General features: G+C 25.0%; 1 protein-coding gene across 1 annotated transcript; it reads left to right on the forward strand.

Annotated features, from left to right (window-relative positions):
• On the forward strand, window positions 1-26445 carry LOC130445055 (patched domain-containing protein 3). Its single transcript, XM_056780542.1, has 16 exons — window positions 1-189; window positions 4064-4337; window positions 16550-16764; window positions 18482-18663; window positions 18726-18913; window positions 19025-19183; window positions 19264-19464; window positions 19523-19654; window positions 21826-22132; window positions 22316-22535; window positions 23316-23525; window positions 23604-23814; window positions 23879-24148; window positions 24952-25105; window positions 25158-25394; window positions 25456-26445. The coding sequence occupies exons 2-16, from the start codon at window positions 4064-4066 to the stop codon at window positions 25667-25669; spliced, it is 3174 nt and encodes a 1057-aa protein (XP_056636520.1). The 5' UTR covers window positions 1-189; the 3' UTR covers window positions 25670-26445.
• The last annotated feature ends 346 nt before the right edge of the window (window positions 26446-26791 follow it).

The following is a 26791-nucleotide window of genomic DNA, read 5'->3' on the forward strand; positions in this document are numbered from 1 at the left end:
AGTATGAAGAAGTTGCAGTTGGTTAGTAGTACGAACACGATCTACCGGGTGAGAGAAATATACGGCATATATAACAGGTGAAACGTGGGTGATTTTTTCGGTTTTTTTTTCATTTATCGAGTCAAATAAGTGCGTTTTGTATACCGTGGGTTTCAATACTTACTTAGGATTAATAATTTTTGTTTAAAGGTATGTAATTTTTAATTAATTTAATTGAATTAGGGCACGGGAGAAATAAGGATGAAATGATGAAAGGGTATTAAAAAAAATACGATTTTATTTATAAATAAATTTTATTTGTAATTAACTTGATTATAATTTTGAAAATCGTTTATTAAAAACGAGATTTTTCAAAATATTTCTTAGTTTATAACAATTTATTAAATATAACTCAAAATTTAAGTGAAAATTGTAGCTTTGTGGCGGTTTTTGTAACTAAAAACAATCAGTAATCACTGAGGACCAGATCTGGATAATTTGGATCGGATTTGAAACCAAATTAACCACATTTTTCTATTCAAAAATTGTTTCTTATTGTATTAAACATCCCTTAATTAAACATTACGCAATTTTGGTCTAGTGAAAGTTATACATACGTCATACTGTGCGAAAAAAATTATATATTAAACGTAATTCAAACCTTAAACGAGTTGGCCAAGAATTAATGAAGATAATAAGATGGTGACTGGATATTGTACTGTACAAATTCTACGAATGGTGTAAAAAAGAAGAAGAGACGCTCGAGAATCTGTCCTGCAGGTGCCGAACGTTGGGGGACATGTTTAAAAATGAAATATAAAAGATAATAGTGGTTATCTAGTTATCCACGACCAATTTAAATCGAGGTTACTTAACCTAACCTCAAAATCTTCTAATTTCCTTAAATAAATACCTGGTATCTAACTACCAATGACTACCACGTGACGTATGAAACTGAATAGGTGTAAAAAGTTGAATTTATATCATTAAAACGAATATTGACAGTGTGATTAATTGAATAATGTATCGTGTTTATATAATAAACGTTTCACTAGTGAATAATGACCATTTTAGTTGGATGAATTTCCTGCTAGACCATCAAGTTTATTCAACTCAATTATGAACCCTTCTCGTGTATTATTTTTAATATATTACGTTGTTACAGGGTGAAATAATTGATTTGGTTCGAAACACGTTTTTCTTAAATTATTTTATTATCATTTCAATCGGATTTTTTATTGGGGACATACTGTATATACATCGGAGCAGTAGATCTAGACTGTAACTGACCACATTAAATAACGATTTCGTTGTTTTTTTGTTTCTAATCTAATTATTGTTTTAATCACATATACCGTTTTGAAAAAAAAAAAAACAAATTGCAACACCGAGCAAATATTATTTTCTCCGAGATAATTAGTGAATGTAGTTATTCCGAAATCGATTTTAACAATAGATCGTAAACATTCTCTTTCGAGATTAAAAATATTCGTTCCTTAAATCTCATTTTTTCTTGTGTAGATTCGGTTTCGAAGAAATTTTGAACTTTCTCTGTAATTTGTACAACAAACTTCAAAAATTATGATTCACGATTATCCACATTCTTTTTAAGAAAAGTATGTCGAAATTAGCATATTTTCAGTCTCAAATTAACTATAATATTACTAATTAAATGATGTCAATTATTGATTTGTTACATTAAATAAAGTCCCCATTTTGTGGGCAATAATATTAATATGCTTGATATGTGCTATCTATAATAACCTTGGTTAACAATTATTGATTCAGTTCGTCAAACTTCACAAGTTTTAGGAAAGGATTTCGTAAAACATAACCAATAAAACGAAAGTGAATTAAACCGTGTCGCGTTCTGTCGACGAGTTTATTATTTTCACTCGATTACTTAAATTATATGGCCTATTATTGTCGTAGTGTCATAAAAAGTGATAAAATACTTTCTAAATCCTCCCTGTATTATTCGTATTCGAAGAAAGTAATATCCTGTTATTACCAAACGTTTCCATCTCTAGTTATTATATTTTTATTATTTAGACCCTAGCAACACTGCAGACGATGTTTTGTCTACCGGCCAGCGTTGCCCAATTTATTATTTGAATCTGCGTGATATAATTTGAGATTATACGCTTCCTGTTAATCAAAATGTCATACTTTTCTTATTATTATATATAAAAGGATAATAACTGTACGTTAAGTATTTACAGCAATTGATTGTTGCGAAAAAAATTTAATTGGGCAACCAACATGTCATGCTTGTAAAGACTTCGAAATAATTAAGGGGTGTAACGGTTTTAAGGTTATTTATGGAAATATAGATTAGGTGAAATTTTATTACGAAAATAGAATGTGTGATTTTTGTTATTTATCGAGTTTTATTACGATTTTTGTAAAAGTAGATAATATATTACTAATTTAATATATTTTCATAATCGCGGCCATGTTTTATAGATTTTTTTTTATATTAGCTGTCAGTTTGTACACGCCCACATGTTGCCAACTCAAAATGGCTGACGCAGATATAGGGTGAAACGATTTACTATATGCACGTAAATCGTTAATTTATAGCAGGCAGTTATCATTATAATAGATTTATTGAAATAACTTATACAAATTGAGATATTTATTACAGTAAAGTTTGTTTATTATACAGTCCTAGACTACGAGGAAAGTTGTTGGTTGAAATGTACTTTCAAGGTAATTTTAAATTAGTTTTATCGTGAACTATATAATTAGATATTATTTTATATTAAAAAAAAAGAAATGAATGTACTTTTAGATACTTCCAAATCATTTTTTCGTAACTATCACATTTATATAATACAGAATGTCTCTTATCATTATGGTCGGACATATTTGATTGGATTCATTGTTGGAACGGTCTCGACGTGATAATTATAGAAAAAAATTAACTGAAATGTAGACAAAAATGTCGTTTAAACAAAACTATGATAATGAGAACCTTCGCGTCCTAGATTTCAATGAAAGTAACTATCAGCATTCAAATACGTTTTACCCGAAGGATATTTGTGATACGAATTAATTAGGTACGTGTATACAGATGAGAATGTTACAAAAAAAATAATATTTTTTCATAAATCCAAGGCAATTTACCCAATAACTAGTTTTTAATTGTAGATTTCCTAAATTTGAGGTTAAACTAAATACGTATTCGATTCAAATATAAATGTTTCCGTATGACGTTTTTTTTTGGCCTCTGTATACACGCCTAACCGATTATATTCTGTAACTGTGTTCATGATTGTAGTTTAGATTCTTTTTGTGATGATTTTAGTTTTAACATGGATAAAAACAAAAAACTAAGGGTTGAAACATCTAAATATAAGGGGAAGTTTAAAAACTCCCTTTAATCAGTGTCACACACGACACTGGTTGGTTGAAATGGGTATAATTTCAATAGAAACGGCCCAAGCAGGAAAACAATGACACTTATATTTATTTTATTACTTTATGGTTACCAAATCGTTTAAAAACGTGTTCTGATTAATAATTTTCAATTACTAATATTGAAATAATCGATGTATTCGTTTGGAATAATAAGATAATGACGATTAAAAAAAAATAGAGATGGATACGTTACAACGATATAAGGACGCACCAACTCTAGTCCTCAGGTTACCTAACCTAAATTTATTTCTCTACCTGTATAATAAACTTAGCAATACGGTTCACGCTGGTATTACGGATAAATTTTCTTGCTTTTACTTTTATTTTACATAAATATGTCTTACTGTATTCACTTCCGAGATATTAGTAGGTCTTATAACTAGGTTAGTGGAAACCGTCAACTCAGTGATATAATTGCAGTTACATATAACGTGGATTCCGTCATACTTTATTTAAATAAAGAAATAATTTATAAAAATATATAATCATTTTTAATACTCTTTTAAGGATCACCCTGTATGTTTTATTTAGACAACAAACTGAATTAAAACTGCATAAAAAGTTTAACACATTCGTACAACGTTGCCAGTTCGATTTAATTTAAGATTTAATCGGACAACAATAGACGTGTCAAATTCTATCGAATTTTTTTTTTTTTTAGATGGTCGGAATACGTGTAGTGGACAAAAATTTAAATAGAGTTTTCTATAAATTGGGGTATTTAGTTGGAAAACATCCTGGTTATTTTCTCATCATTCCAATTTTTCTAACTCTACTCGGTATGACTGGATACCAAAGATTACACAATAATATCGATCCTGAATACCTTTTCAGTCCATTAAACGGACCAGGAAAATACGAACGAGCTGTTGTCGAAAGTTTTTTTAAAGTAAACTATAGTAGTCGATTCAGCGTGTCGAGAATAACTAGAGCAGGTAACTTATTAAATTTAATACGATTTTAAAGTTTAAATTTTCAAATCACCCTCGTATATTAACTGTATTTATTGTAATTAAACACTCATTAATTTTCATAAAGTAATTACATTGTAACTTATTAAATTTAATACGATTTTAAAGTTTAAATTTTCAAATCACCCTCGTATATTAACTGTATTTATTGTAATTAAACACTCATTAATTTTCATAAAGTAATTACACTGTAACTTATTAAATTTAATACGATTTTAAAGTTTAAATTTTCAAATCACCCTCGTATATTAACTGTATTTATTGTAATTAAACACTCATTAATTTTCATAAAGTAATTACATTGTAACTTATTAAATTTAATACGATTTTAAAGTTTAAATTTTCAAATCACCCTCGTATATTAACTGTATTTATTGTAATTAAACACTCATTAATTTTCATAAAGTAATTACACTGTAACTTATTAAATTTAATACGATTTTAAAGTTTAAATTTTCAAATCACCCTCGTATATTAACTGTATTTATTGTAATTAAACACTCATTAATTTTCATAAAGTAATTACATTGTAACTTATTAAATTTAATACGATTTTAAAGTTTAAATTTTCAAATCACCCTCGTATATTAACTGTATTTATTGTAATTAAACACTCATTAATTTTCATAAAGTAATTACATTGTAACTTATTAAATTTAATACGATTTTAAAGTTTAAATTTTCAAATCACCCTCGTATATTAACTGTATTTATTGTAATTAAACACTCATTAATTTTCATAAAGTAATTACATTGTAACTTATTAAATTTAATACGATTTTAAAGTTTAAATTTTCAAATCACCCTCGTATATTAACTGTATTTATTGTAATTAAACACTCATTAATTTTCATAAAGTAATTACACTGTAACTTATTAAATTTAATACGATTTTAAAGTTTAAATTTTCAAATCACCCTCGTATATTAACTGTATTTATTGTAATTAAACACTCATTAATTTTCATAAAGTAATTACATTGTAACTTATTAAATTTAATACGATTTTAAAGTTTAAATTTTCAAATCACCCTCGTATATTAACTGTATTTATTGTAATTAAACACTCATTAATTTTCATAAAGTAATTACACTGTAACTTATTAAATTTAATACGATTTTAAAGTTTAAATTTTCAAATCACCCTCGTATATTAACTGTATTTATTGTAATTAAACACTCATTAATTTTCATAAAGTAATTACATTGTAACTTATTAAATTTAATACGATTTTAAAGTTTAAATTTTCAAATCACCCTCGTATATTAACTGTATTTATTGTAATTAAACACTCATTAATTTTCATAAAGTAATTACATTGTAACTTATTAAATTTAATACGATTTTAAAGTTTAAATTTTCAAATCACCCTCGTATATTAACTGTATTTATTGTAATTAAACACTCATTAATTTTCATAAAGTAATTACATTGTAACTTATTAAATTTAATACGATTTTAAAGTTTAAATTTTCAAATCACCCTCGTATATTAACTGTATTTATTGTAATTAAACACTCATTAATTTTCATAAAGTAATTACACTGTAACTTATTAAATTTAATACGATTTTAAAGTTTAAATTTTCAAATCACCCTCGTATATTAACTGTATTTATTGTAATTAAACACTCATTAATTTTCATAAAGTAATTACATTGTAACTTATTAAATTTAATACGATTTTAAAGTTTAAATTTTCAAATCACCCTCGTATATTAACTGTATTTATTGTAATTAAACACTCATTAATTTTCATAAAGTAATTACATTGTAACTTATTAAATTTAATACGATTTTAAAGTTTAAATTTTCAAATCACCCTCGTATATTAACTGTATTTATTGTAATTAAACACTCATTAATTTTCATAAAGTAATTACATTGTAACTTATTAAATTTAATACGATTTTAAAGTTTAAATTTTCAAATCACCCTCGTATATTAACTGTATTTATTGTAATTAAACACTCATTAATTTTCATAAAGTAATTACACTGTAACTTATTAAATTTAATACGATTTTAAAGTTTAAATTTTCAAATCACCCTCGTATATTAACTGTATTTATTATAATTAAACACTCATTAATTTTCATAAAGTAATTACACTGTAACTTATTAAATTTAATACGATTTTAAAGTTTAAATTTTCAAATCACCCTCGTATATTAACTGTATTTATTGTAATTAAACACTCATTAATTTTCATAAAGTAATTACACTGTAACTTATTAAATTTAATACGATTTTAAAGTTTAAATTTTCAAATCACCCTCGTATATTAACTGTATTTATTGTAATTAAACACTCATTAATTTTCATAAAGTAATTACACTGTAACTTATTAAATTTAATACGATTTTAAAGTTTAAATTTTCAAATCACCCTCGTATATTAACTGTATTTATTATAATTAAACACTCATTAATTTTCATAAAGTAATTACACTGTAACTTATTAAATTTAATACGATTTTAAAGTTTAAATTTTCAAATCACCCTCGTATATTAACTGTATTTATTATAATTAAACACTCATTAATTTTCATAAAGTAATTACACTGTAACTTATTAAATTTAATACGATTTTAAAGTTTAAATTTTCAAATCACCCTCGTATATTAACTGTATTTATTATAATTAAACACTCATTAATTTTCATAAAGTAATTACACTGTAACTTATTAAATTTAATACGATTTTAAAGTTTAAATTTTCAAATCACCCTCGTATATTAACTGTATTTATTGTAATTAAACACTCATTAATTTTCATAAAGTAATTACATTGTAACTTATTAAATTTAATACGATTTTAAAGTTTAAATTTTCAAATCACCCTCGTATATTAACTGTATTTATTGTAATTAAACACTCATTAATTTTCATAAAGTAATTACACTGTAACTTATTAAATTTAATACGATTTTAAAGTTTAAATTTTCAAATCACCCTCGTATATTAACTGTATTTATTGTAATTAAACACTCATTAATTTTCATAAAGTAATTACACTGTAACTTATTAAATTTAATACGATTTTAAAGTTTAAATTTTCAAATCACCCTCGTATATTAACTGTATTTATTGTAATTAAACACTCATTAATTTTCATAAAGTAATTACACTGTAACTTATTAAATTTAATACGATTTTAAAGTTTAAATTTTCAAATCACCCTCGTATATTAACTGTATTTATTGTAATTAAACACTCATTAATTTTCATAAAGTAATTACACTGTAACTTATTAAATTTAATACGATTTTAAAGTTTAAATTTTCAAATCACCCTCGTATATTAACTGTATTTATTGTAATTAAACACTCATTAATTTTCATAAAGTAATTACACTGTAACTTATTAAATTTAATACGATTTTAAAGTTTAAATTTTCAAATCACCCTCGTATATTAACTGTATTTATTGTAATTAAACACTCATTAATTTTCATAAAGTAATTACACTGTAACTTATTAAATTTAATACGATTTTAAAGTTTAAATTTTCAAATCACCCTCGTATATTAACTGTATTTATTGTAATTAAACACTCATTAATTTTCATAAAGTAATTACACTGTAACTTATTAAATTTAATACGATTTTAAAGTTTAAATTTTCAAATCACCCTCGTATATTAACTGTATTTATTGTAATTAAACACTCATTAATTTTCATAAAGTAATTACACTGTAACTTATTAAATTTAATACGATTTTAAAGTTTAAATTTTCAAATCACCCTCGTATATTAACTGTATTTATTGTAATTAAACACTCATTAATTTTCATAAAGTAATTACACTGTAACTTATTAAATTTAATACGATTTTAAAGTTTAAATTTTCAAATCACCCTCGTATATTAACTGTATCTAGTATAATTAAACACTCATTAATTTTCATAAAGTAATTACACTGTAACTTATTAAATTTAATACGATTTTAAAGTTTAAATTTTCAAATCACCCTCGTATATTAACTGTATTTATTGTAATTAAACACTCATTAATTTTCATAAAGTAATTACACTGTAACTTATTAAATTTAATACGATTTTAAAGTTTAAATTTTCAAATCACCCTCGTATATTAACTGTATTTATTGTAATTAAACACTCATTAATTTTCATAAAGTAATTACACTGTAACTTATTAAATTTAATACGATTTTAAAGTTTAAATTTTCAAATCACCCTCGTATATTAACTGTATTTATTATAATTAAACACTCATTAATTTTCATAAAGTAATTACACTGTAACTTATTAAATTTAATACGATTTTAAAGTTTAAATTTTCAAATCACCCTCGTATATTAACTGTATTTATTGTAATTAAACACTCATTAATTTTCATAAAGTAATTACACTGTAACTTATTAAATTTAATACGATTTTAAAGTTTAAATTTTCAAATCACCCTCGTATATTAACTGTATTTATTATAATTAAACACTCATTAATTTTCATAAAGTAATTACACTGTAACTTATTAAATTTAATACGATTTTAAAGTTTAAATTTTCAAATCACCCTCGTATATTAACTGTATTTATTATAATTAAACACTCATTAATTTTCATAAAGTAATTACACTGTAACTTATTAAATTTAATACGATTTTAAAGTTTAAATTTTCAAATCACCCTCGTATATTAACTGTATTTATTATAATTAAACACTCATTAATTTTCATAAAGTAATTACACTGTAACTTATTAAATTTAATACGATTTTAAAGTTTAAATTTTCAAATCACCCTCGTATATTAACTGTATTTATTATAATTAAACACTCATTAATTTTCATAAAGTAATTACACTGTAACTTATTAAATTTAATACGATTTTAAAGTTTAAATTTTCAAATCACCCTCGTATATTAACTGTATTTATTATAATTAAACACTCATTAATTTTCATAAAGTAATTACACTGTAACTTATTAAATTTAATACGATTTTAAAGTTTAAATTTTCAAATCACCCTCGTATATTAACTGTATTTATTATAATTAAACACTCATTAATTTTCATAAAGTAATTACACTGTAACTTATTAAATTTAATACGATTTTAAAGTTTAAATTTTCAAATCACCCTCGTATATTAACTGTATTTATTGTAATTAAACACTCATTAATTTTCATAAAGTAATTACACTGTAACTTATTAAATTTAATACGATTTTAAAGTTTAAATTTTCAAATCACCCTCGTATATTAACTGTATTTATTGTAATTAAACACTCATTAATTTTCATAAAGTAATTACACTGTAACTTATTAAATTTAATACGATTTTAAAGTTTAAATTTTCAAATCACCCTCGTATATTAACTGTATTTATTATAATTAAACACTCATTAATTTTCATAAAGTAATTACACTGTAACTTATTAAATTTAATACGATTTTAAAGTTTAAATTTTCAAATCACCCTCGTATATTAACTGTATTTATTGTAATTAAACACTCATTAATTTTCATAAAGTAATTACACTGTAACTTATTAAATTTAATACGATTTTAAAGTTTAAATTTTCAAATCACCCTCGTATATTAACTGTATTTATTGTAATTAAACACTCATTAATTTTCATAAAGTAATTACACTGTAACTTATTAAATTTAATACGATTTTAAAGTTTAAATTTTCAAATCACCCTCGTATATTAACTGTATTTATTGTAATTAAACACTCATTAATTTTCATAAAGTAATTACACTGTAACTTATTAAATTTAATACGATTTTAAAGTTTAAATTTTCAAATCACCCTCGTATATTAACTGTATTTATTGTAATTAAACACTCATTAATTTTCATAAAGTAATTACACTGTAACTTATTAAATTTAATACGATTTTAAAGTTTAAATTTTCAAATCACCCTCGTATATTAACTGTATTTATTATAATTAAACACTCATTAATTTTCATAAAGTAATTACACTGTAACTTATTAAATTTAATACGATTTTAAAGTTTAAATTTTCAAATCACCCTCGTATATTAACTGTATTTATTATAATTAAACACTCATTAATTTTCATAAAGTAATTACACTGTAACTTATTAAATTTAATACGATTTTAAAGTTTTAATTTTCAAATCACCCTCGTATATTAACTGTATTTATTATAATTAAACACTCATTAATTTTCATAAAGTAATTACACTGTAACTTATTAAATTTAATACGATTTTAAAGTTTAAATTTTCAAATCACCCTCGTATATTAACTGTATTTATTGTAATTAAACACTCATTAATTTTCATAAAGTAATTACACTGTAACTTATTAAATTTAATACGATTTTAAAGTTTAAATTTTCAAATCACCCTCGTATATTAACTGTATTTATTGTAATTAAACACTCATTAATTTTCATAAAGTAATTACACTGTAACTTATTAAATTTAATACGATTTTAAAGTTTAAATTTTCAAATCACCCTCGTATATTAACTGTATTTATTGTAATTAAACACTCATTAATTTTCATAAAGTAATTACACTGTAACTTATTAAATTTAATACGATTTTAAAGTTTAAATTTTCAAATCACCCTCGTATATTAACTGTATTTATTGTAATTAAACACTCATTAATTTTCATAAAGTAATTACACTGTAACTTATTAAATTTAATACGATTTTAAAGTTTAAATTTTCAAATCACCCTCGTATATTAACTGTATTTATTATAATTAAACACTCATTAATTTTCATAAAGTAATTACACTGTAACTTATTAAATTTAATACGATTTTAAAGTTTAAATTTTCAAATCACCCTCGTATATTAACTGTATTTATTGTAATTAAACACTCATTAATTTTCATAAAGTAATTACACTGTAACTTATTAAATTTAATACGATTTTAAAGTTTAAATTTTCAAATCACCCTCGTATATTAACTGTATTTATTGTAATTAAACACTCATTAATTTTCATAAAGTAATTACACTGTAACTTATTAAATTTAATACGATTTTAAAGTTTAAATTTTCAAATCACCCTCGTATATTAACTGTATTTATTGTAATTAAACACTCATTAATTTTCATAAAGTAATTACACTGTAACTTATTAAATTTAATACGATTTTAAAGTTTAAATTTTCAAATCACCCTCGTATATTAACTGTATTTATTGTAATTAAACACTCATTAATTTTCATAAAGTAATTACACTGTAACTTATTAAATTTAATACGATTTTAAAGTTTAAATTTTCAAATCACCCTCGTATATTAACTGTATTTATTGTAATTAAACACTCATTAATTTTCATAAAGTAATTACACTGTAACTTATTAAATTTAATACGATTTTAAAGTTTAAATTTTCAAATCACCCTCGTATATTAACTGTATTTATTGTAATTAAACACTCATTAATTTTCATAAAGTAATTACATTGTAACTTATTAAATTTAATACGATTTTAAAGTTTAAATTTTCAAATCACCCTCGTATATTAACTGTATTTATTGTAATTAAACACTCATTAATTTTCATAAAGTAATTACACTGTAACTTATTAAATTTAATACGATTTTAAAGTTTAAATTTTCAAATCACCCTCGTATATTAACTGTATTTATTGTAATTAAACACTCATTAATTTTCATAAAGTAATTACACTGTAACTTATTAAATTTAATACGATTTTAAAGTTTAAATTTTCAAATCACCCTCGTATATTAACTGTATTTATTGTAATTAAACACTCATTAATTTTCATAAAGTAATTACACTGTAACTTATTAAATTTAATACGATTTTAAAGTTTAAATTTTCAAATCACCCTCGTATATTAACTGTATTTATTGTAATTAAACACTCATTAATTTTCATAAAGTAATTACACTGTAACTTATTAAATTTAATACGATTTTAAAGTTTAAATTTTCAAATCACCCTCGTATATTAACTGTATTTATTGTAATTAAACACTCATTAATTTTCATAAAGTAATTACACTGTAACTTATTAAATTTAATACGATTTTAAAGTTTAAATTTTCAAATCACCCTCGTATATTAACTGTATTTATTGTAATTAAACACTCATTAATTTTCATAAAGTAATTACACTGTAACTTATTAAATTTAATACGATTTTAAAGTTCAAATTTTCAAATCACCCTCGTATATTAACTGTATTTATTGTAATTAAACACTCATTAATTTTCATAAAGTAATTACACTGTAACTTATTAAATTTAATACGATTTTAAAGTTTAAATTTTCAAATCACCCTCGTATATTAACTGTATCTAGTATAATTAAACACTCATTAATTTTCATAAAGTAATTACACTGTAACTTATTAAATTTAATACGATTTTAAAGTTTAAATTTTCAAATCACCCTCGTATATTAACTGTATTTATTGTAATTAAACACTCATTAATTTTCATAAAGTAATTACACTGTAACTTATTAAATTTAATACGATTTTAAAGTTTAAATTTTCAAATCACCCTCGTATATTAACTGTATTTATTGTAATTAAACACTCATTAATTTTCATAAAGTAATTACACTGTAACTTATTAAATTTAATACGATTTTAAAGTTTAAATTTTCAAATCACCCTCGTATATTAACTGTATTTATTATAATTAAACACTCATTAATTTTCATAAAGTAATTACACTGTAACTTATTAAATTTAATACGATTTTAAAGTTTAAATTTTCAAATCACCCTCGTATATTAACTGTATTTATTGTAATTAAACACTCATTAATTTTCATAAAGTAATTACACTGTAACTTATTAAATTTAATACGATTTTAAAGTTTAAATTTTCAAATCACCCTCGTATATTAACTGTATTTATTGTAATTAAACACTCATTAATTTTCATAAAGTAATTACACTGTAACTTATTAAATTTAATACGATTTTAAAGTTTAAATTTTCAAATCACCCTCGTATATTAACTGTATTTATTATAATTAAACACTCATTAATTTTCATAAAGTAATTACACTGTAACTTATTAAATTTAATACGATTTTAAAGTTTAAATTTTCAAATCACCCTCGTATATTAACTGTATTTATTGTAATTAAACACTCATTAATTTTCATAAAGTAATTACACTGTAACTTATTAAATTTAATACGATTTTAAAGTTTAAATTTTCAAATCACCCTCGTATATTAACTGTATTTATTGTAATTAAACACTCATTAATTTTCATAAAGTAATTACACTGTAACTTATTAAATTTAATACGATTTTAAAGTTTAAATTTTCAAATCACCCTCGTATATTAACTGTATTTATTATAATTAAACACTCATTAATTTTCATAAAGTAATTACACTGTAACTTATTAAATTTAATACGATTTTAAAGTTTAAATTTTCAAATCACCCTCGTATATTAACTGTATTTATTGTAATTAAACACTCATTAATTTTCATAAAGTAATTACATTGTAACTTATTAAATTTAATACGATTTTAAAGTTTAAATTTTCAAATCACCCTCGTATATTAACTGTATTTATTGTAATTAAACACTCATTAATTTTCATAAAGTAATTACACTGTAACTTATTAAATTTAATACGATTTTAAAGTTTAAATTTTCAAATCACCCTCGTATATTAACTGTATTTATTGTAATTAAACACTCATTAATTTTCATAAAGTAATTACACTGTAACTTATTAAATTTAATACGATTTTAAAGTTTAAATTTTCAAATCACCCTCGTATATTAACTGTATTTATTGTAATTAAACACTCATTAATTTTCATAAAGTAATTACACTGTAACTTATTAAATTTAATACGATTTTAAAGTTTAAATTTTCAAATCACCCTCGTATATTAACTGTATCTAGTATAATTAAACACTCATTAATTTTCATAAAGTAATTACACTGTAACTTATTAAATTTAATACGATTTTAAAGTTTAAATTTTCAAATCACCCTCGTATATTAACTGTATTTATTATAATTAAACAATTATTAATTTTCATAAAGTAATTACACTGCAACTTATTAAATTTAATACGATTTTAAAGTTTAAATTTTCAAATCACCCTCGTATATTAACTGTATTTATTGTAATTAAACACTCATTAATTTTCATAAAGTAATTACACTGCTTATTAAATTTAATACGATTTTAAAGTTTAAATTTTCAAATCACCCTCGTATATTAACTGTATTTATTGTAATTAAACACTCATTAATTTTCATAAAGTAATTACACTGTAACTTATTAAATTTAATACGATTTTAAAGTTTAAATTTTCAAATCACCCTCGTATATTAACTGTATTTATTGTAATTAAACACTCATTAATTTTCATAAAGTAATTACACTGTAACTTATTAAATTTAATACGATTTTAAAGTTTAAATTTTCAAATCACCCTCGTATATTAACTGTATCTAGTATAATTAAACACTCATTAATTTTCATAAAGTAATTACACTGTAACTTATTAAATTTAATACGATTTTAAAGTTTAAATTTTCAAATCACCCTCGTATATTAACTGTATTTATTGTAATTAAACACTCATTAATTTTCATAAAGTAATTACACTGTAACTTATTAAATTTAATACGATTTTAAAGTTTAAATTTTCAAATCACCCTCGTATATTAACTGTATTTATTGTAATTAAACACTCATTAATTTTCATAAAGTAATTACACTGTAACTTATTAAATTTAATACGATTTTAAAGTTTAAATTTTCAAATCACCCTCGTATATTAACTGTATTTATTATAATTAAACACTCATTAATTTTCATAAAGTAATTACACTGTAACTTATTAAATTTAATACGATTTTAAAGTTTAAATTTTCAAATCACCCTCGTATATTAACTGTATTTATTGTAATTAAACACTCATTAATTTTCATAAAGTAATTACACTGTAACTTATTAAATTTAATACGATTTTAAAGTTTAAATTTTCAAATCACCCTCGTATATTAACTGTATCTAGTATAATTAAACACTCATTAATTTTCATAAAGTAATTACACTGTAACTTATTAAATTTAATACGATTTTAAAGTTTAAATTTTCAAATCACCCTCGTATATTAACTGTATCTAGTATAATTAAACACTCATTAATTTTCATAAAGTAATTACACTGTAACTTATTAAATTTAATACGATTTTAAAGTTTAAATTTTCAAATCACCCTCGTATATTAACTGTATTTATTATAATTAAACAATTATTAATTTTCATAAAGTAATTACACTGCAACTTATTAAATTTAATACGATTTTAAAGTTTAAATTTTCAAATCACCCTCGTATATTAACTGTATTTATTGTAATTAAACACTCATTAATTTTCATAAAGTAATTACACTGTAACTTATTAAATTTAATACGATTTTAAAGTTTAAATTTTCAAATCACCCTCGTATATTAACTGTATTTATTGTAATTAAACACTCATTAATTTTCATAAAGTAATTACACTGTAACTTATTAAATTTAATACGATTTTAAAGTTTAAATTTTCAAATCACCCTCGTATATTAACTGTATTTATTGTAATTAAACACTCATTAATTTTCATAAAGTAATTACACTGTAACTTATTAAATTTAATACGATTTTAAAGTTTAAATTTTCAAATCACCCTCGTATATTAACTGTATCTAGTATAATTAAACACTCATTAATTTTCATAAAGTAATTACACTGTAACTTATTAAATTTAATACGATTTTAAAGTTTAAATTTTCAAATCACCCTCGTATATTAACTGTATTTATTATAATTAAACAATTATTAATTTTCATAAAGTAATTACACTGCAACTTATTAAATTTAATACGATTTTAAAGTTTAAATTTTCAAATCACCCTCGTATATTAACTGTATCTAGTATAATTAAACAATTATTAATTTTTATAAAGTAATTACACATTATTATTGAACTAATTGTATAAAAGTAGTACAGCATCTGGTAGACGTTCCTATAGAATTTTTCTTTTCGTAAAATCTAACATTTTGAACTAAATTATGTCGACTAATATACTTTATTTGTAATTAATAGAATATAAATAACAATTTTTATTTAGAAATAATCAATTTAAAAATAACACTTATAAAAAAACTTGCGGGATAATAATTAAAATGTGAATTTTTTCATTTCGTTTTTAGGTCGTTTTGGAAGAGTGATTCTAACCTCAAAAGATGGCGAAAAAAATATGCTACGAGTAGACGTTTGGAAGGAATTGAGATTATTAGATGGTTATATACAAAATATGACAATTTCATACGAAGACGAATACTTTACATATCAAGATATATGCGCTAAATGGTTAACAGATTGTTTCAATAATGATATTCTCAATCTAGATTATATAATGGAGGATGTAAGTACATTTTTCTCAATACCACGATATGAATAATTTTGTTTTCAACTTGGAATTAGGTTATGTTGTGAAAAACGTGTTTATTTACGCAATTAATTCAATATTAGATTCTAACCTTCAAAAAGTATTTAAATTTTTAGATATTGCTATCAATCTATCAAAAAACTGTGTTAGAATTATTAAGTTTAATTAATTATCAACTTATTATGAAAGCCAATTTAGGTCATTATCAAAATTGTTTCTAAATCAAAGATTTTACTTACTTGTACAAATACCTATTATTTAGTTATAATAATTACCACTTGAAGGAAAAATAAATAAAATTCAGTTTAAATTTTAACTAATTATGTCTTTGGGACACTTAGAAATCCAACTTTTCAGTATTAAAACAGTTAATACACATTTCGAACCACATAACCTCAACTATTTTTGCAATCTACTCTGCTAAGATTCTTGTGAATTAAAATATATACATCACATTATATCACAATTAAAATAATCACAAACTGAACTTGAAAAACATAAAATATATTAATATCTTATTCCCATTTAAATTATTATGCTGGACTCGTTGATTAAAGTTAATTCTGGGGTGTGTTCGCATATTTCCCGCGTGTTTAAATTGCGACGTTGACTAATTGTGTCGAAAAATAATAATTAAAATTCTGATTGAAATCAGAATTTTATGTTGACGATATTTCACAATACGAGGATGTTCCAAATAATGTATTTTATTAGTTTCATTTGTGATTATAAATCGATTCAAGTTCTAGTACAAAAAAATAATAAAAGCGTTAAATTACTTGAATTACACAGGGTGTAAAAACATTTCAATCAAAACGATTTCTCTTGTTAACTAATTTTTTTAATGACAAATATGTCATTTACTATTTTCTTTTCTGTAAAAGTGAGAAAGTTATTGTAATAAAACGGATAGAGTACGGAATTAATAAACATTTCTATAGTTGACCTTCTTTACTGAATTACTATTAAACAATACGATTCATAATAAATCGGTAGCGTTTCTTTTATTTCAACAAAGTTGACTGAAATCCTTTCTAAATTTTCATGAATTTAATAGAAATATGATTATTTCAAATAGGTTTGGCAACACTGCACGAGTGATATTTCACGCATTGAATTGACATAAGTTTCAATGTAACTGAGATGTTGGTTGCCTAGTAATCAGGCTATTTTATATAAACATTTAGGAAATTCCCATATTCTAGTCAATGTTTGACCTTTCGTAATATATTCATTCACGATATGAACCTTGAACCTCAAAGTATGTTATTTTCTCTTAAAATTTCAAATTAGAAGATGTGTGAGAATAATAAATAATCGTGAGAAAACGTCGTGTTAATGACATTGTTTATGAATGGAAGAAAGTGTAAGCTTTGTTTTTAAAGATAACGCTTATTACATATTTTTCCTTTCTACTATTAAACGTGAAGTTTGCCTTAATCACATGTTCAACGAGATCTTCTTCTTTTATTTTATATATTTTGATTCTCACGTTTCACGTTAAATGTTAAAAATTCATGTTACTCTTCTTCTCTTTTTTTGGGAATCATGGCGTTTATTCGATGTATACAAGGGGCGTTTTGAAAGTATATAAAAAATTTACATAATAAATCAAATGAGGAGAGTATGTTTAGATGGGGGAGAGTAGTTAATTAAATAGTTGCAGTATATATTGAATTGGAATATGTTACAGGTTGAAAAAAAAGCGATTAATTTGACTTTTCCGCTAATGTTTAATCCTGTTACTTGGGACGCCCATGCGTTTCCGGTTTTTTTCGGCGGTACGGAAGTTAGCGAAGACGGACTAATAATAAGTGTACCTTCTGTACAACTCGTTTATTTCGGAAACGCAGACACAAAAAAATTAGATAAAATGTATGTATAAAAATGCGGTTTGAGAAATTTTTTTTTTTTTTTAATTTTTTTGGTTTTGTTAGTGGTGCAGTATGGGAAGATGAATTTCTGAATTTGATTGAAAAAATCCAAGATAAAGAGAATGTATTTAAACATATCAGGATAGCCAGATTCGCATCGAGAACTTTGGATCACGAACTCGAAAAAAATGCTAAATCTGTGATGCCTTATTTCACTTCAACTTTTGCTATTATGGCCATATTTTCAGTCGGTGAGTGGAATTATTCAAATTTTCTAAATTTCCCGTATTTCCGTACTATTAGGAAAGTTTGGCAACGTCGTCTAACTATATTTATTAAAATTGAAATTATTTCTGTTACAGTCACGTGTATGATGTGTGATTGGGTGAGATCTAAACCTTATTTAGGACTTTTAGGGAACTTGAGTGCCGCTATGGCAACACTGTGCGCATTCGGAGTATGTATGTACGCCGGAGTCGATTTCATAGGCTTGAATTTAGCGGCGCCTTTTTTAATGATTGGTAAGTAGCTCGATTAGAGGAATTATCGTGCGCAGAGAAGCGGTGTTGCCAAGAATATAAAATTTACGGAATTTCTTTAGGAATTGGTATAGACGATACGTTCGTGATGTTGGCGGCGTGGAGGCGAACTTCTATCAAATCACCTGTGCCGGTACGAATGGCGGAAATGTTGAGTGAAGCGGCCGTATCCATCACGATCACATCAGTTACAGATTTCTTCAGTTTTTGGATCGGTATATTCAGTCCTTTCCCTTCGGTTACAATTTTTTGTATTTATTCAGGTAAACAAAACTGAATAATATTTTTTTTTTATTGAAATTAAAATATTTTTATTTCCAGGCGCCGCTACCGTGCTTCTTTTTATTTGGCACTTGACGTTTTTCGCGGCGTGCGTCGCCATTTCCGGATACTGCGAGCAGAAAAATTTGCATTCCATATTTTGTTTTCGAGTGTTACCGAAATCAAAATCTCGTAAGTAAAATTGCATATTTTTAATTATACCCATTTTTTTGTATATAAAAAAAACTTGACAACACTGTAATTTGTTGTAACTACAACAGTTTATGTTTTAACGGCGCCATTTAGTTTACATGTTGCCAAATTCGAAGAATAATTAAATTTGATCATACTGCTGTTATAAGTTTATTACGTCATATATTTTACTATTTGAAAAATTTTCTATTTTTATATCGTCGAACATTTGAAAATTCGATAATTTTTTTTTAGCTTGGCAACGCTGTAAATGTTTCTGTCTATCATAAACACGTCACTTTATATTGTAACCACGTTGCCAAATTTATTTATAATAATTCGAATTCATCAAACTGCAATATGCAATATTATTTTAATTTTATTTTTTTTTTCAAATATTCTACTACTTTTTATGTCGTTCTATTCCTCACAGATAAATTCCCGATGTTCAATTTTTATATCATCGAACTAAACTGTATATTTCAAACTTCAATAAATTTTATTGGCTTGGCAACGCTGCGACCACTTTATGTTGTAACTGCGCCATCGGATATCAAATGTTGCCAAATTTATTTCTAATAATTCGAATTCATGAAACTGCAATATTATTTTAATTACATATTTTTTTCAAATATTCTACTACTTTTTATGTCGTTCTATTCCTCACAGATAAATTCCCGATGTTCAATTTTTATATCATCGAACTAAACTGTATATTTCAAACTTCAATAAATTTTATTGGCTTGGCAACGCTGCGACCACTTTATGTTGTAACTGCGCCATCGGATATCAAATGTTGCCAAATTTATTTCTAATAATTCGAATTCATGAAACTGCAATATTATTTTAATTACATATTTTTTTCAAATATTCTACTACTTTTTATGTCGTTCTATTCCTGACAGATAAATTCCCGATGTTCTATTTTTATATCATCGAACTAAACTGTATATTTCATACTTCAATAAATTTTATTGGCTTGGCAACGCTGTAACCATTTTATGTTGTAACTGCGCCATCGGATATTAAATGTTGCCAAATTTATTTCTAATAATTCGAATTCATCAAACTGCAATATTATTTTAATTACATATTTTTTTCAAATATTCTACTACTTTTTATGTCGTTCTATTCCTGACAGATAAATTCCCGATGTTCTATTTTTATATCATCGAACTAAACTGTATATTTCATACTTCAATAAATTTTATTGGCTTGGCAACGCTGTAACCATTTTATGTTGTAATTGCGCCGTCGGATATTAAATGTTGCCAAATTTATTTCTAATAATTCGAATTCATCAAACTGCAATATTATTTTAATTACATATTTTTTTCAAATATTCTACTACTTTTTATGCCATTCTATTCCTGACAGATAAATTCCCGATACTCTATTTCTATATAATCGAACTAAACTGTATATTTCAAAATTTATTATATTTTATTGGCTTGGCAACGCTGTAATTGATGAACTCACGAATTTAGGTTTTAACTGCGCCGTCGGAGTTTACACGTTGCCAAACTTGATAATTCGAATGGTATCACGTTTATAGTTATGCAATTCCTCTTAGATAAATTGGCGACGTTCTACTTTTAATTCATCGTTAGTAAAATACGTTTATATAATTTCCTATACATAAAAAAATGCACTGAAAGTTTGTAATAGTAACGAATACATTAACCTAAAAATAACCAGTAGAAATGTATGTTGAAGAAACAGGATAGTACTTAAGTTGATTACAGATTTCATAATGCACAGAATATGATTTTTTTTCAGTATATACAGTTATTAGTAACTTGAAAACAAAAAAAAAGTTAAAATCAGAAGGATTTTAAATAATTTTGATAAAAATAACGTATGTTTATAATTTATGTAGGAATTTTAAAACCGATGCCACGTCCGTTAAGAATAGAAAGTAATAATAATAATAAAAATTAACATTCCCAACATATATTTATTATTCTATTAAGTAATATTATTCACGATAAATTAATTAATATTGTCCTAGTCCCCAGAATATCTCTAACAGTTGGCAACAACGCAATAAAGTAGATAGTTATGATGACGTGTACCAAACAAAGATAGAAAATAAAATTTGTTTATACAGTGCGTCCTATTAGAATTGAAAAAAAAATATGACTAATAGTTTTTTTTTTGCTTTCGTACAGACAAAAAGAATTTCCTGTATCGTTGGTTCTGTAGCGGAGGAGTCGATCCGGACGACATCGACAACCCGGAAGATAATAAAGAACACGGCTTCATGGTATTCTTCAGAGATTATTTCGGAGCAATGTTGAACAACGGATGCGTAAAATTTTTAATAATCGTTGTTTTCGCAGTGTACTTACTAGGAGCGTGTTACGGTATAACTAAAATTCAAGAAGGTCTCGAAAGAAGAAAAGTGGCTAAAAACGATTCGTACGCTATTGAATTTTTCGATAGAGAAGATGATTACTACAGGGAGTTTCCTTACAGGTGATTAATATAAAAAAAAAAATAAAAAATATAGTAGTGGAGGCGCCCGGTATCGATCCCGTTACCTCTTGCATGCTAAGCAAGCGCTCTACCATCTGTGCTACGTTCCCCGTTTAACGTATCAATATAGAATTAATCGATTAAATCGATTCAATCGAATGTAAGGAATGTTTAATTTTTTAGGGTACAAGTTGTGATTTCCGGTCAGTACGATTATTCCGATCCTAAAATACAAGGGCAAGTCGAAGAGTTGACGCAAACATTCGAAAATACTTCTTACGTGTCAAATACTTTATATACGGAATCGTGGTTGCGCAGTTTCCTTCAATACATCGAACGAAATCAGGATTATCTCAATTTAACGATTAATACGAAAAAAGGGTTTACAGATGCTTTGAAAGAAGTGAGTTATTGTTTAAATTTAATTTTGTATATTATTGTCGTGTTATTTTTTTAAAAAAAATTTTCAACATTGATTTTTTCTAATTATAACTGAAAAGAATTTAATATACGAGGTGTGTTTGTAAAGTAATGACATGGTTTAATAATTTTTCGAACAATAATACGAAAAAAAAAGTGAATTAAATTGAAATTTCGTATTTTTTCGTAAAGTTTGAAGATTTAAAATAATATTATACAGGGTTATTCGATATTTTCATTAATTTAAGAACCTCGTACCGGAAGATCCGGAATAATATTTTTTAAATTTATTTAAAATCTACTACAAGGAGCGAAAAAAATTTATATATATACAGGGTGTATTAAATTTACGATAAAATTCAGTAAATACGTTATTTCGGGAAATATCAAGATTAATCGTGATTTTTTTAATTATATGAAATCAAATATGTTTTGTTACGTTATACAGAGCGAGCGTTTTAGAAAGTTTCTTTAAAAAATTGAAGGAAAATTAACTCGGGGTGGACCAAAACTAGAAAATTTCATTTTGTTTCTCATTTCGGATGGAACGCCCTGTATTTTATAACATAAATAGATTAGAATCAACTATTACAACATTTTTTTGAGATGTAAACACTTTTAAATATCAAAAAATGTATTTTCGTTCATATTTCGTTCAAACCGACGTGATTTCTAGAATATTCGATTTCTCGGAAATCTCCACATTCGCAGTATCGATTATAACAGGACCGGCTCGGGGGTTAAAATTTGATTTTCTTTTCAGTTGTGGTTAGCTCCCAGTAGTTCTTTCTCTCTAGACGTCAAATTCGACGAAAGCGGCGACAATATAATAGCGATGAGATTTCTAATACAAGCCGTCAATATATCCGGTACCGAACACGAAAAAGAAATGGTCAGAGCGTTACGAAAAATATGCGACGAGAGTCCTTTGAACGCAACAGTTTTCAATCCTTATTTCGTCTATTTCGATCAGGTACTAATACAATACCCGTCGAGTTGTATAGACGGACGTGAAATTGTTTTTATTTCATTTTTTTTGTCTATGTTCCAGTTCGAGTTGGTGCGACCTCTATCGATCCAAAATATGATACTGGGAGCTATAATAATGATGTTGGTGACTTTTATTTTCATTCCGAACGTCCTGTGCTCGTTTTGGGTGGCTTTTTCCATTATATCTATAGAAACTGGGGTCGTGGGTTATATGGCTCTTTGGGGCGTCAATTTGGATTCCATATCGATGATTAATTTGATAATGTGTATTGGTGAGTAGGTATTTTCGATCGATTTAACCGTATTTTGTATTGTTTTTTTTTTTCTCCTTTTTAGGTTTCAGCGTCGACTTCACCGCCCACATCTGCTACGCTTACATGTCTTCCAAAGGTCGAACGTCGGAAGACAAAGTTAAGGATTCTCTGTACGCGTTGGGTCTGCCCATATTCCAAGGTTCCATAAGTACCATATTGGGGATGATTGCCCTGTTATTGGCGAATAATTATATTTTTTCCGTATTTTTCAAAATGGTGTTTTTGGTGGTGTTCTGCGGCGCCATGCACGGTTTATTTTTGCTACCTGTTTTGTTGTCCTTATTTGGACCAGGTGAGGACATCGTTCATTTCCAATATCCCATTTTTTTCCACTCCGCTACATTCCATATTCAATCTTATTTTAACTATTTCAATTTAATTCCATTTTATATCATTTTTTTGTTCGATTTAGATTCTTTCAAGTACATTTCAACCCATTTGGTGTAATTTCAACCCGTAAAGTTCCTTTTCACTCCATTTCAATCGTTGATTTCATTTAAATGGTTTCGTTCAACTGAATTCCGTTTCAATTTAATTAGTTTATGGAAATTTCACGCCCATTTTATTCATTTTTATCCAAATTTTCCTTCACTTTATCCAGTTTATTTCCATTTTATTCCAATTTTTCTAAATTTTATTGAATTTAGCCCCATTTTACCCCCTTTTCAGTTTTATTCCACTTTATTCTTTGTTTGACTTAATTCAGCTCCATTTTATTTTAGTTTTACTGCATTTTATTGTATTTTACCCATTTTTCTTCAGTTACTGCAGCTCTACTACACTTCAATTAGTTTATTCTTTGTTTGATTCCAGTTTTACTCCATTTCGTTAAATTTTAAACAGTTTATTACAATATTATTCGATTTCATTCAATTTTAAGTGCATTTGGGCCAATTTTATCCAATTTCGGTTCAATAATTTCTATTTTTCTTCCTTTAAACCCATTTTATCTTGTTCCAATCTGAATTCTTTTAATTACTTTCCAATATTTCACGTTTCTTATCATTTCCTTTTCAATTATTGTTATTCCACCTTTGTTTTCAAACCGAAACAGCATATATTATAATAGCGTTTGAAATTGTATTATTTTTTCAGGTTCCTGTACAAAATACAGACCGGAAGACGATATTAAATTGTCCAAAATAGAACAATCTCTTCCGCATCCGTATTGCATTCCCCATCCGCAATTTACCTTGAACGGAAACAATTTGGGAAGCCCTTTAAAAGGAAATACGCCGATTTTGGAAAAGTAAGTCATATCTACATGAATATATCACATTCGTAACTATCCATTTTTCCAGATACTCAAACAAAAATTCAAAACTCTACCCGGACACGGATAAAGATCTCGGTTTAGGCACCTCCGAAGAAAATTCCAGTGAATCTTCGATACATTCGCAGAAAAAATCGGACGACGCAGCTTTGGAACGTCGTTACAGAGACGCCTGGAGAAGGAACTCAGAAGCAGCCATCTCGGGATTCAGAAATTCCCAAGTATTGGACATATTCGGTACAGATTCCGAAGCCGAATATTTCAGGTAAAAACGCATAAAAACACAGTAAATAAAATTGATTTTATCTATTTTATATATTGTTTAGACGTAAAACTAAAGTCGCGGAAGCAACTAATCGAACCCTAGTTGATAAACTCACCAGATATGAGCCGAATAGAAGATATTCACCTCCCCAAGAAAGATATCAACCTAGACCAAATAATGACCTAGTCAGATCTAGTTCTTATCATAATATTATCCATCCTAGGTTTTTAAAAGAATCAAATACTAGATTTGTTAGAGAATCTAGGTTTTCATAGGTTTAAAATACCTAACTAGATGTGTTTTAGTGATTCCAAAACATTCACTTATTACAAATATTCGTATACTGTTATTGTAGTTCCAGTTAATTCATTGTTATTTATTCAATAAATGTACATATTTTTTAATTAACAATAGTTTAAATTGTGTTTTTTCTTCACAATTTACGTTAAATTGATATTATTACTCTAAAAACTTTAACTTTAATAATTTTGTTTCGTTTTTTATCTAGTTGAAATAATCGTGAAATAACTTTTTAGTACAAACATTCCTGCACCTTGTTACTTTATTTCATAAAAACATCTCCCAAAAATTTGTTCTAATATCATTATTTCGTGTATATTACTTGACATGATCAAATCATATAGAAAACTGAACAAACACTATAAATTTCTCTATGTAAACAAATTTCTTATAAAGTACTTACCGAAAACATATAAAATATTAATAATTAAAGCGCAAATGAACCATATAATACTAAATTATATTTAATATAAACATAAATTAACCAATTTGATAAGCATCTAAGGTTATACTAACGTTAAATACAGAACTTTCCGGAATCTGTCATCATATAACAATTAAATCACCTATCAACTGATTACTGATCTTAACCCAAAACGAACGTCACCAGTTAAATTTTAAATTTATAACTCGTTATATTTTTGTCATTTTTCATATTTCATTTGATTTTTTCATATTAATGAATCATAAATAGGCATGTACGGGGTATAAATAACTTTAATAATTAAAAATTAAAAAAAAACAAAAAAAACGCCTTTTACTGATTATAGTTATCACCTAATCACTTCGTTGACGTTTCGAACGACATTGAGCATCAGATCGATCTGATCTAATAAGATCAATAACAATAATAGCGATAATAATTAATCTAACAATGAAAATGAACTTCAATTTAAAAACAGTTTTAATGATATATAAGTATATAAAAACTGATTATAATTGAAAAATAAACAGGGTTATGGAATGTATTTTACAAAAAAATTTCACAATACTAGTTTTATCTTCTACTGACAATAACTTACACTGAAAAAAATATTTTCTAATGTTAAGTTTCCTCTATTATATGAAGCATTGCTCAAATAATGTTTATAATGTAC

The sequence above is a fragment of the Diorhabda sublineata genome, chromosome 6 (genome assembly GCF_026230105.1).
Source record: "Diorhabda sublineata isolate icDioSubl1.1 chromosome 6, icDioSubl1.1, whole genome shotgun sequence".
Lineage (NCBI taxonomy): Eukaryota > Metazoa > Arthropoda > Insecta > Coleoptera > Chrysomelidae > Diorhabda > Diorhabda sublineata.